General features: G+C 42.7%; 1 protein-coding gene across 3 annotated transcripts in view; it reads left to right on the top strand.

Moving 5' to 3' along the window:
* Positions 1-12,124, top strand: part of LOC119024399 (voltage-dependent T-type calcium channel subunit alpha-1I-like) — a 224,257-nt gene that overhangs the window by 178,966 nt on the left and 33,167 nt on the right. For all 3 annotated transcript variants that reach the window (XM_037107182.1, XM_037107191.1, XM_037107200.1), the window contains 6 exons: positions 1,999-2,177; positions 3,756-3,882; positions 5,482-5,607; positions 6,345-6,434; positions 8,872-9,064; positions 10,191-10,342. In XM_037107182.1, the coding sequence (XP_036963077.1) occupies positions 1,999-2,177; positions 3,756-3,882; positions 5,482-5,607; positions 6,345-6,434; positions 8,872-9,064; positions 10,191-10,342 (867 nt within the window). The remainder of the gene's footprint in view (positions 1-1,998; positions 2,178-3,755; positions 3,883-5,481; positions 5,608-6,344; positions 6,435-8,871; positions 9,065-10,190; positions 10,343-12,124) is intronic.

The following is a 12,124-nucleotide window of genomic DNA, read 5'->3' as shown; positions in this document are numbered from 1 at the left end:
TATCCTGACTGGATCTGACTGAGAAAGCAAACATCATGTCTTTCACGCTAAATAAACATCACGCTGCAATGAAGAAGACTTTAAACCAGTGATTGAGACTGTGACCTTATAAGATAACTATTTGCTGAGGTAATAAATCAAGTGAAAAGTATATTAATTTCTCATAAACTTACATAAAATTGGACTGCAACCAAATGACGGCCATTAGAAATAATGCAGGACTATGGCACTTCCACATTGACTTCACTTTTCAGACCTTATCCAATAGTACACGTTCCATCAATTAATTACAATAATACAGTAATTCTGATCACAGCTGATGTGAAATCACTCCTGAAAAATGCAAAACACCAGCAGCAGTTACAGTGGATTCCAGTGTCGACCCACTGACATGACAAAGTGCTGATGACATGAAGAAGTCTCTAAAAACTTCTGAAACCACTCCTCCAACATCATTCACTCCTCTGCTGTCTGGTCAGTCTGTTCGAGAAACTCACGTACAACAGAGCTGAACACACCGATCAATATTTGGCTTCAGATCTACTGCGGAAGTTTTCCGTTCTCTGTGGACGTTTTCATACAGTTTGTTTCGCTTCATCTCTGCGACACCATTGAAATCTATCGAAACTGGTGTGACTCGGAGCTGACTGCAGCTCATGTGGGAGCGTATTACACAGTTTTCAGAGCTTCCTTTCAAGCCTAAAGGTGGCACCTATATGATACTCAGGAGATACATTTCCGGTGGCTTATTTTGTAGACGTGTGCCGTCGTTGTGCTGGTGCGGCGTTCCCAAACAGACACACAAATCCAGCCTTCTCTCTGGTGGCATTTTTGTGCCAAACAAGGCAGACGAACCCCGAGCAGCACCTTCTTGAAAAGTGCTGTTTCGACATGACAGCGACACCAAGTTGTTATTGTCATGAAAGCACCTGGCATGTGTCAAATGATGTCGCAACATCTGCCATGCAACTTTTTTTTTCCCCCTACAACTTTGCTCACTTTTTGATTTCCAAACTTTCTATTTTTCTGTATTTTTCATCTTTGTTCTCCGCCCCTGTCTTCCACCTCTCATTCCTCCCACTGATAGCTGTCTTGTTGTCTCCACATAAATTGCTGATCTCGCCCCCGTCTCACCCATACCCTCCTCCTTCTCCTCCTTTCTGGTTCAATCCCCATTGGGGCTTGCGGAGCGAGCAAGACCTCCCATCCAGCTGCAGCTCGACGGGGACAGACTCTAAAATCTAAGACGAAACTGAAGAATATGTGCAGCTGTGATGTTTGCAGTCACAACAACACAGACCTCCTCGCCGTTTGTCATTTGTGGCTTTGCAAGTTTAAGTGTGTTAAGAGGATTTTTGGTGCAGCTTGTTGAGGTGGCACAGCGTCAGCAGTCCAAAATACTTTCTGTCTTTAAACAGAGTGAAGCTTTTTCCTCGAGTGATTCTTCTTTTAATCATCCACAGTTACAGTTACCGAACAGTCAGCAAAACTCAATGTCAACACAAAACTTGGTTAACTTCACAAACAAATCCGCAGAACTTTGATTTTCCTTTTTTCTTTTTGCTGTGGTGATTTCCACCGCTGCCTGAAAAAACAGCTGGACTTGGTTTTGTTTAACTGCCTTCCTTTCATTTCCTTTATTCCTGTCCTTGTTCGTTATTTCCTCTTCCTTTTGAACATTCACTTTCTGGGATTTAGAGGCTGTTGCCTGTCTTTCTTCTCCTCCTTCCCTCCTTTCATCTTCTTAGAAATTAAACTCTTTGGGATTTAAAACCACTTTATCTCAATCACATACCTCCCATTATTTCTATCCTCTCCTCTCCTCTGACATGAAATTAAATGCCAGTCAGATGCTAGATAAGAAATCTGAATATCAAAGTGTGTGTGTGTGTGTGTGTGTGTGTGTGTGTGTGTGTGTGTGTGTGTGTGTTCACATCTGGCCGCTGCTGCACTACCTGTGTGGGATTCTGCATCTCTCCTTCCCCTTCATCTCTCCAGGTGGTGTCCATGGGTCTGTACCTGGGTGAGAAAGCCTATCTGAGGAGCAGCTGGAACATTCTCGACGGCTTCCTCGTGTTCGTGTCCCTCATTGACATCGTGGTGTCGATGGCCGGCGGCGCCAAGATCCTCGGCGTTCTCCGTGTTCTCAGGTTGCTCAGGACGCTTCGCCCTCTCAGGTCAGGTCGTGTTTCCTGTTAAAGCGTGATCAGTTCAGTTGTTGAGTGAAGAAATAGTTGGAAAAAAAAAAAATCTTCAGGTTTATTTAGGAAGATCAGTACCACTCTGTTAAATATCAGTCGTGCCACTTGGCAGCCATCTTGGCAAAACCCCTGGCCAGTTATTTTGGGCCAACAGCACCAAGACCCTGTTTAAAGGAACATTATAGTTCAACAGAGAGTCGTGACATCACACCGTCAGCTCATCCAACCAGAGCTCTTGAACAAATGAGAGTTTAATGTCTAATGTTTGAATAACCTCACCTTTTTAGCAATCCTGTGCTTAAGTGTAAAATCCTCCTCCTCTGTGCTTATTATAAGTAAATCTACAGCACTTCCCCAGATTTCTAAGCAGTTCAACCAGTTGGGAATCAACTCATAAAGTGTCATTTTCACATATTGGCTTTCATATGGATGAAACGAGTGAGACACAACATGTTAATGAGCGAGCTGATCTCTCCAGTCTTTGTGCTAACCTAATTGGCTGCTGGCGGTAGCTTCACAATTACTGCAGAGACGAGAGAGTCGTAACGATCTTCTCATGTAACTCCTCATCAATAAGCGTATTTCCAAAAAAACGTCAAAACATGCCTTTAAGAGTGTCAATCAGCCAATTACAGCAGTATGATTAAAAGGAAAATCCACACAAGAAAGCACATATTGTGAGCACATGTAAATATTTTGGTCAGTCTTCCTCCTCTGCTGGTTTTACATTAATGATTAGATGATGATGATCTTTTTTATATTACATGATTTAATGTACTTGGTTGAGGACAGTGTTCCCCGACCGTTTAAGGTCAACATGCCACCCCAAGATACAAGTTACACACAGCATGGTTACGAGTTATGAGCAATGCAACGAAAAGAGTGAATTTCAGTCAATTCACAAGACTAAAAGCAACGATCACAGAAAAATCAAACCTAACTTTGTGGACCAGGTTTCCTTTTTTTTTTTCCTCCCGCTTTCCCGTCCTATTAATTATTTCATGACACTTTCTAGTTTTTAATGGAAAAAGTGTTAGTAATAGATTTATAATCTCCTGACCCCCCCCGGCTGCTTTAAGATACGTTTTGTCCATTTATTACCCAACATTATCTGACAGCACAGTTAGGAGAATGGCTGAGGGAGCAGCAGGTGAACTGAGGTGCAGGGACCTCAAATTACACCCAAGTGAGATCTTTTTAGGTCGGATTGAATTCAGTCTGAGCTGTATGTCATTAGAAGCAGTGGGATTCTGCAGAGTCTCTCCTGTGCTGACTGATCTCTCTTTGCCTAAATTATTACAAATGTGTTTAATGTAAACTGAACTGGAATCATGCTATTAAAACTGTGTCTGCTGCATCAAAGTGAACCACACAGCTGGACTTTCCATTTCTGCTTTTGATGATTATGACTCATAGATGTTTATATAAGCAGGTCTAGACGTTTAAATTTGAACTTTTTTTGCCTTTGAGTTCTATATAACTGCCATGTAATCATTCTCATTACCTTTCTCTTTGTCTTTTATTCTCGCTGTGTGTCTCCGTGTCGTCCTGCAGGGTGATCAGCAGGGCTCCAGGACTCAAGCTGGTAGTCGAGACCCTCATCACGTCCCTCAAGCCCATCGGCAACATCGTCCTCATCTGCTGTGCCTTCTTCATCATCTTTGGCATTCTCGGTGTTCAGGTAACATCCTCAAAGTCAGATTTTCATCCTCTCAGCCTTTCTCTTTTATTAATCAGAGAGGATCTCACAAGCCTTTTGTTAATGTATAAGGACTGAGTTGGTCAAACTATCGCAAATATTACATGACCTAACATAGCAACCCTTGTGCTCACCGTAACCCTATGAAGCTTTAATAGACAGAATAAAAGCAGGTCAAAATACGCTTCCCGGGCAACTATTATGCTGTACGGTTTAATCTAGAATTAAATCCAAAAGCCACGAAATGGAAGATTAAACATGAACAGAAGAGAAAATGAGATGAGGCTGTGTGGCCCTGTTAGCACCCACAAGGAAATCACGTTCTCACAGCACGGCTCGGAAGGCTAATTAGAGCAGGATCCAACACGAGGAGGTATAACGGTAGCACATCGCTATGCAGAAATCCAACAGTTGGGAGTCAGTTTTCCATCCAAAACAAAGCACAGGCTGAGTTTTAGAAGACCAGAATATCTGTGCACTGGATACGATCCACAGTCTCATCAGACCTCTGCAGGTAAACGTGTTCTGTACACGATAGAAATGTACTTTTAATTAAGTTATGGACTCTCAAGGCATTTTTTAAAATCTCCCCAACAGAATACAGTTTATGCACCATAATTACAGTCCACATGCAGATTTGTAAATGTGGATAAATGTAGGCTTCTAAAAATACTTAATAGACTTATTTTCCATTGCCAGTAGATAAAGATTTGAGAGATTTCCCTTTCGTCGCCACAGACACACCAGAAAAAAGGGAACAGCAGAAAGCAGTAACAGAGTTACAGTGATTTTATTTTACATCAGTCTGTCTTTCAAAAAATAAACCCTAACTGAACAACGTCGGGAAGCTGACTGAACGGAGACGGATGGAAAAATATTTACCTGGCGACATACAGAACTTGGAAAAGGGGCGAAAATTAGCCAGGATGAAGCAACTTGTAGCCTTTCCCACTGCGGACAAAAGCCAGATGTTAGTGTTTTTCATAAGGTATAAGTTTCCTTCACTGGTTGTATGAAACTAACAAAAACTGGCATGATTCACAGTATCTGCACAACAGGCTTCATCATTAGTAATTTATACTTTTTACCCTATTTACAGGCGAGTTAATAAGTCTTGCAACGCACATTTACCCTTTTTTACTTCATCAGTAGAGTCCCATATTTTTTCTTTTGCGTCTACGTTGTCAGTCACAGCCTGTTCCTCCTGCATCCTTTCAGGTTATTATTCTCAACTGCATCTGCTGTTATGCATTTATTACTCCCTCCCCTCTTTGATGTGTGCAATATGATAGAGAATTAAGAACAATCTTCTCTCCGCCGAAGTAAAAAAAACAACCCTGTTCGTATCAAGTGCTGATGGATTTCTCAGTTAGGCTTCATCCACACGCGGTAGTTACGGAGGCTAATTACGAAACTGCCTCAAAAAGCCGCATGAAAGCAGGCGGCTGCATGCAAGTGTTGTCATGACTTCATCACAATGTGTCTTTGTTAGGCCCGTCTATCACGTCCCGCTGTGTGTGTGTGTGTGTGTGTGTGTGTGTGTGTGTGTGTGTGTGTGTGTGTGTGTGTTCTCCCTCCCAGCTCTTCAAAGGGAAGTTCTACTACTGTGTGGGTTTCGACGTGAAGAACATCACTAACAAGTCCGACTGCCTGGCTGCCAACTATCGATGGGTTCACCACAAATACAACTTTGACAACCTCGGACAGGTACACGGAAATATATAGTGTTCTGAGCCTATTTCATAAACAACGGAGCACATATTCATGAAAACACAAAAAAAGACAGCGTAGCACACTGTACATGACAGACTTTATCCAGTGACTACATGCTATATGACAGGTAGTAAACTACACTATATAGGCCATCATATAGTAATTCTTCCTTATCTAGAAAGGAAAAAGAACATTTGTCAGTGAATTAATGCAAATAAACAAAGTGATACAGTGGATGAATATTTGGCTACACCATTTTTAGATATGCTATGAACAGCTTTTGCACACCGTTAATATCGACAAAATCAGGAAAAAGACTCCAATTCACTCGCAATTATGTTTAAAGAGCCTCCGGAGTGTGCAGGAGTCTTTTTCCTGAAGATTTGCTGTGTAACTTTTCAGCACTAAAACAACTACCAACCACTAGACCGTTGTTAAATATATTGTTGAGGTGTGTACCTACAGTGTTTCAAATGTTCCGAGAAATCCATATTTTTACTCAAGATGATGGGTCATTTGGTGAAATGTGGTTATGACTTTGGGTAAATGTTATGTTTGCGGGTGATATATATCGAATGAAGAAGGGAGTTTGAAAAAATGATGAAACAACACATAAAACTGCATAAAATCCTGCGTAACGTCAAATAGATTTTCAACAGCAATGACAATGTGTTTATCAATGAAGACAGCAGCTCCCATGATGCCGTGTGTTCATGTTGGGTGTCCTCCAGGCTCTGATGTCCCTGTTTGTGCTGGCCTCGAAAGACGGCTGGGTCAACATCATGTACCATGGGCTGGACGCAGTGGGGATAGACCAGCAGGTAAGAACAACACCGCTACAAAACTTGAATAACACACAGTATGAGTGAGCATGTGGAAAGTCTTGTACTGTTTGTTCACCATCTCCATGATTTTGTGCCTCTTGATTCGGGTCCCGTTCTCAGTGGCAAATTTTAAGCAGCCCACATGCTTCCATCTCATCCTTCAGCTCTTTTTTTTTCTGGGGAAGCCCACGCCTTCTTAGGCCAGATGGAACATTAAATCTGTCCTGCTGCTCACCCCGGATCTCCACCCAGTTGGACCCATTTCACAACTCCCCCACAGGGAGGAATCCTGATCAGATCACCACGCCACCTCAATCGGCTCAAACGGAGGAATACACACTTTTCACCCTTATTCTTAGAGTTGTGGCTAAACACAAGAGGATCTAGTGGTCTCAGACACCTTGAAGCTGCCAGTTGAGTAGCTCCATAAACCCCCTCGTTCCACACTATTCTGACATCGGACTTGGGGAGACGTTTCTCATCCAGCAATTTCTGAAACTTTCCGAAACTGACAATCTGACATTCACACCCACTTCATGCCATGATGGTCAGCAGTGCGGAGGTGAGAAATGAGCCTTCAAACTTCTCCCTCTAGCTCTGTTTTCTATCTTTGACACAGCTGCAGCTGTGAACAGAGTGCATCACCATGTTTTTTTCTTCCAGGAAAGACTGCCTGAAAGTGTGCACCTTTAATGATATTGTTCAAGACAAAGGTTGAAATCTCCCCAGTCTACGATGACAAACAACCGATTCAATTCCCATTAACATAATCACCTGGGGAAGTCATTCCTGGATACTTTTTTTTTAGAAAAGGGCTGGCCATTTCAAAAAGTGCTCGGCAGGTAATATGATCAACCCATCTCTCTATCTCTGTCTGTCACGGGATAACTTCAACCTATCGAGTGAGAGAGCGCTACTAGCAGAGCCTGTTGGTCAACGAAACTCTTGCAAAGTTAGTCATAAGAAAAAACATAATTTTGATCTAGTAAAGCCTGCAGTGCTGTTGTTTTTCTCTTGTCTTTCTGTGAAGAAATGCTCGTCTGATATAACAGATGCTACAGCAGCTTCTACGCTAACACCGCGAGGAGCCACAAGTGTTGTTTTCAAATGAACAGTCGCTTCCTTCGCTGGTCGTCACATGTGAAACACACTTACAGCTGCCAGTGTTTCTCTTTCAACGCTGATCGGTTTGAAACACTGGGATTCAGCCAAAAGCGCAGAGCCTCAAAGCCTGGCAAGACAAATACTTAAGATTCCCCAGACATCCATATTCAATCTGTGGCTCTATTGTCAACTGTCAAGTAAAGGTCAAATAAGTCCATTCACGCTGCATAACAAAGTGCGGTTTTAATAAAAGATTAAATTAGATCACAGTAGGTGCTTCAGTAACCAATAAAGTGGAAACAGTGCCTTGGGCGAGACTTGAGAGGAGAACTTGCAGATGAGCTCCTGCTCACCAGACTCCTGTCCAGCCTCCCTTTTTCTGTGGACTCACTCATCATTGCTTTTCTTGCAGAAAAAGCGATAATGATGTCTTGCATTGCCTTTGGGCGACAGTTGAAAACAATGGCCACGGCGGACTGAAACTTAACAAAGAGCTGTATTACAGAGCCTGTGTGTATAACGCACAGCTTCACAGAACTTTAGTTTCAGTTAACTTCCCTTTAACGTCACAAACCACACGCACATTCACATGCGTGACGTCAAAGTGCAATGATACGATGCAAATTAGCCTCCTGAAATGCCTACAAAGTGAACAGATTCCCTTTTGGAATTGGTTTTATCTGAGAATCTATTAGGGAATCTATTAGAGGCAGGGCATCATTCTGGATGATTCAGTTTCTCCTGCCTCGGGGGGTTAAACCTCTCTGCAGTCCAACATGGCTTTGAATGACTAATCCCATTTGCACTCCACCCTGTGCTTTCAACACTCAACGCTCTGCCAAATTGAAAGTCTGACTCTCATCTCCGGTTTTACGGCACCTGAACTTGATTTTTTGTTTTGTAATGACTCCCCGCGTAACGGCCTCGACACCCGATCATCTCCGGTCTTTTCTTCATATTGTCTCCCGTTTCCTCTCTTTCGCTTCTGTTCCCCTGTCATCCTTTTCTTACCAGTGGCAGCTCTGGGATTATTGGACGGCACCGGCTGTGGAGTGATTTGGTTAATTGGTAGACAGCGAGAGGCTGTTCCCTCTCACTCACTGCTTATTACATGTGTAACAATGATAACCACTCCAGAACCTTACGGATCATTTTCCTAAACAATCTCTTTCTCTGCATCACTATCTTTCTATCTGACAGGCATCCCTCTCTTCTTCCTCACCTTCCTTCACCAAGCACCCTTCCAAGTAGTTCTCAATCCGAACTCCTCCTCCTCCCACCTTCCTCTTGACATTCTTCTCCCAACTCTCCCTCTCTTCCTCCCCTCCAGCCGGTGACCAACAACAACCCGTGGATGCTGCTCTACTTCATCTCCTTCCTCCTGATCGTCAGCTTCTTCGTCCTCAACATGTTCGTGGGCGTGGTGGTGGAGAACTTCCACAAGTGCCGGCAGCACCAGGAGGTGGAGGAGGCCCGGAGGCGAGAGGAGAAACGGCAGCGACGCATGGAGAAGAAGAGGAGGAGTAAGATCAGGGGGGCAGTAGGGGAACAAAGGGAAAGGGAAGGGAGAGGGAGAGCGGGAGGAATGAGAGTGGCGTATGGAGAAAATGTGTGGAGGGAGGAGAGATGTGGTAAAGAAGAGGAAAACGACCGTGAGGGAATGTCGTAGCGAAAATGCAAATAGGGAGAGGAAAAGGAGGTGTACAGTGGATGGATTTAGGATGTAATGGGAAATAAGGACATATAGGAGGGAGACACACGGACACTTAAACCTCCTGGGAGAGGGAGGAAGAGTGCAGAGACTGAGTGCAGGGAGAGATGATTAATGGAGGGATGAGAGTCCTTCAGGAAAAGAAGGAATAACCTCAGGAGGAATAGAGGGAATCGATAAATCAAGAGTAAAAATTTAAGGAAGACACAAATACAATCCACAAATATGATAATGAAAAGACACTAAATTATCATCTCATGAATGTTTGTTTACCACTGAGAATAAGATGTAATCCAGCGAGTTAGTTAATATGCCAAAAAAAAAAAAAAAGAGTAATAAGTAACACTTGACTCGATGCTTTGGTAAGAATCCAAGTGGCACTCACCCAAGACTTCTGATACCACGTTCTATATCACACATCCTTAATGATACGACTCGGAATGAGTCATCATTTCAACTCATTTAAAACTACTTAACCTCCCTCTCTCACGTTTATCAGCTTTTTCTCCTCATATTATCTCACAGTTTTATCTCCTGCTCTGCTGTTTCTTCTTTCTTTTGCTCCGCTTCTCATTTCTCATCACTATTTCAGCTTAATAAATCATTCTGTTTGCACTTTACTGGAATTTATCTACACTGCTTTAATTCTTTAAAACCAAATATCTCTCCCGCTCTCTTTACTATACCTCATTTTCACTGCTCTTGTTCTTACTGTTCTTCATTTTCTCCCTTGTGGATTAATTTTTCCTACATTATCCCTCCTTTCCACCGCTTTGTCCTCCTCCTTCTCCTCTACCTCTCCACATCTAAACTCTCATTTACCATCTGTGCATCCATTCCATCAATGTTTTTTTTTTTTCTCCTGCCCACTTAAAAAAACAAAATCCTTCCCTTGCTTTAAGTCCTCTGTCTCTTTCTTCTTTACTCTCCCTCCCCAGAGGCCCAGAAGCTGCCCTACTATGCGTCATACGGTCCGGCCCGGCTGGCTATCCACACTCTGTGTACCAGCCACTACCTGGACTTGGTCATCACCTTCATCATCTGCATCAATGTCATCACCATGTCTCTGGAGCACTACAGTCAGCCACAGGTGTGTCAGTAGGTGATGGAAGGATTGCCAGGGTGTGGGCGTAGGAGTGAGACAGACACAGCAGACTTGTTTAAGGGCGTCTGAGTAGGTGGTGATGCACCATCTGGAGGTTTTGTTTTTTTTTTTTTTTGTGGGCACTCCCAGTGTCGGGCTGCCAAGCTGCTGCTCTGAATCAGCAGCAAAAAAACTGCCAACAACCAAAACATTTATCCACGTGCTGGACTACAGCCTATCTGGGAGATCAGGGTCTCAGTTATGTAAATTGTTACTCAGATGCTCTCGGGACCAAACAAAAAGTTAAGCTGAGCGAAATGAAAACAGGTCTCTGTTAGATCGTGGAGAAACACTCTGCTATATCCCGTCTGATGAGTCCGATTCTTTACTGTCCACTTGGGGAAATGTGTCTCAGGCTTTGCTTGAGCCCCGGGTATTATCAGAGCTGTGCCAGCAGTTACAGTAAATCACAACATAAGATACAGCAGAGATGTTTTCTTTCCATCCTGGATGGATGATATCCAAATCAATGACAGTAACTTATCAGAGCTATGTGCTGAAGGTGAGAACATTTTCATTTTTTTTTTTCCTGCTAAATAACAAGAATGCATCGCCTGCTGTCTCTATCACGTCCAAAAGAGTCAGTCTTAACTTATTTCACGCATAATTCATATGTCCTTTATCGTAGGAAATGAGACAGGACAAAAGTACATTAAGAAGTCATTTTAAAGGTGTAGGTAAAACTTTTTTTTAGATAACAATGCAGTCATTGTTCCCTCAAAATGTTCTGCTTGGCTCATAGACTCATGAGGGCTAAATGTGACAATAAAGACATTCTACTGTATCCCGTTCTCCATTGTTTTGTCTCAACGCTGCTGATCTTAAAAAACACAATTCTTGTGCCGAAGGTATGGCTGCAAACAAACAACCTACACAGCTCATTATTTTCAGTTTGCTTTTACCTCCTCAGTCTGTTGATGCCAGATTTAACCAATACAGACACTCCAAGTCAACAACTGTTTGGGCTGCCAGTGACGTCTAGAGCTGCCACCCACACATGCCAGGCTACAGTCAAAGGGCAACAGGTTTTATGGCTGTTTAGCACTGGACTGGAGCCCAATGAAAACAGTCCAGTAAGATAACTAGCTTAAAAGCTATTCTGAAGTCAAATACTGTTGCTTCAAGCCTAAGCTTTAATAAATATGATTATTTTTGTCTGCCTTGAAAGAATTATTGGCAGCAGTAGATCTCTACCCCTGCAGCAATGCAACAAAAAAGTCTCCTATCAGATTTAAAGTCTTCAGATAAATATTGCATTTCTCCAATTCATGATTTCAACACTTTCCCCACATTGTTATTACTAATCTATACCCCAGTAGTCTTTATGAATTACGCAGACACTTTTGGAAGTGCTCAAGCTGATGTCTATTCTGAAACAAATAGTTCAACATTTTGGAAATATATGCTAATTCACCTTTTTGTCCACAGTTAGATCAGAACTTTGATAAAACGCTCACGTCCCTGGCACTACACAACCAGCCCTCAGTGAGCTTAGCCTAGTTTAAAGACAAGAAAGAGGTAGACTGACTTCATCCAAAAGGTAAAAATATCTCCCTACCAGCACCTTCAAGCCCCAATAAGTAACTTACAAGCCGACTTTTTTTAAGACACGTGAAAGCTTCAGAATTCCTGCATTGTGTCTTAAGTGATGCATTTTAAGTCGCTGAACAAAACATGAAAGTCTGTTAAACACAGAGCTTATATAGGGAACTAGGAAGGCAAAAATGC

This window comes from Acanthopagrus latus, chromosome 1 (genome assembly GCF_904848185.1).
Source record: "Acanthopagrus latus isolate v.2019 chromosome 1, fAcaLat1.1, whole genome shotgun sequence".
Classification (NCBI taxonomy): Eukaryota; Metazoa; Chordata; class Actinopteri; order Spariformes; family Sparidae; genus Acanthopagrus; species Acanthopagrus latus.
Note: the sequence above shows the minus strand (reverse complement) of the source record. Positions and strands in the feature narration are given on the sequence as shown.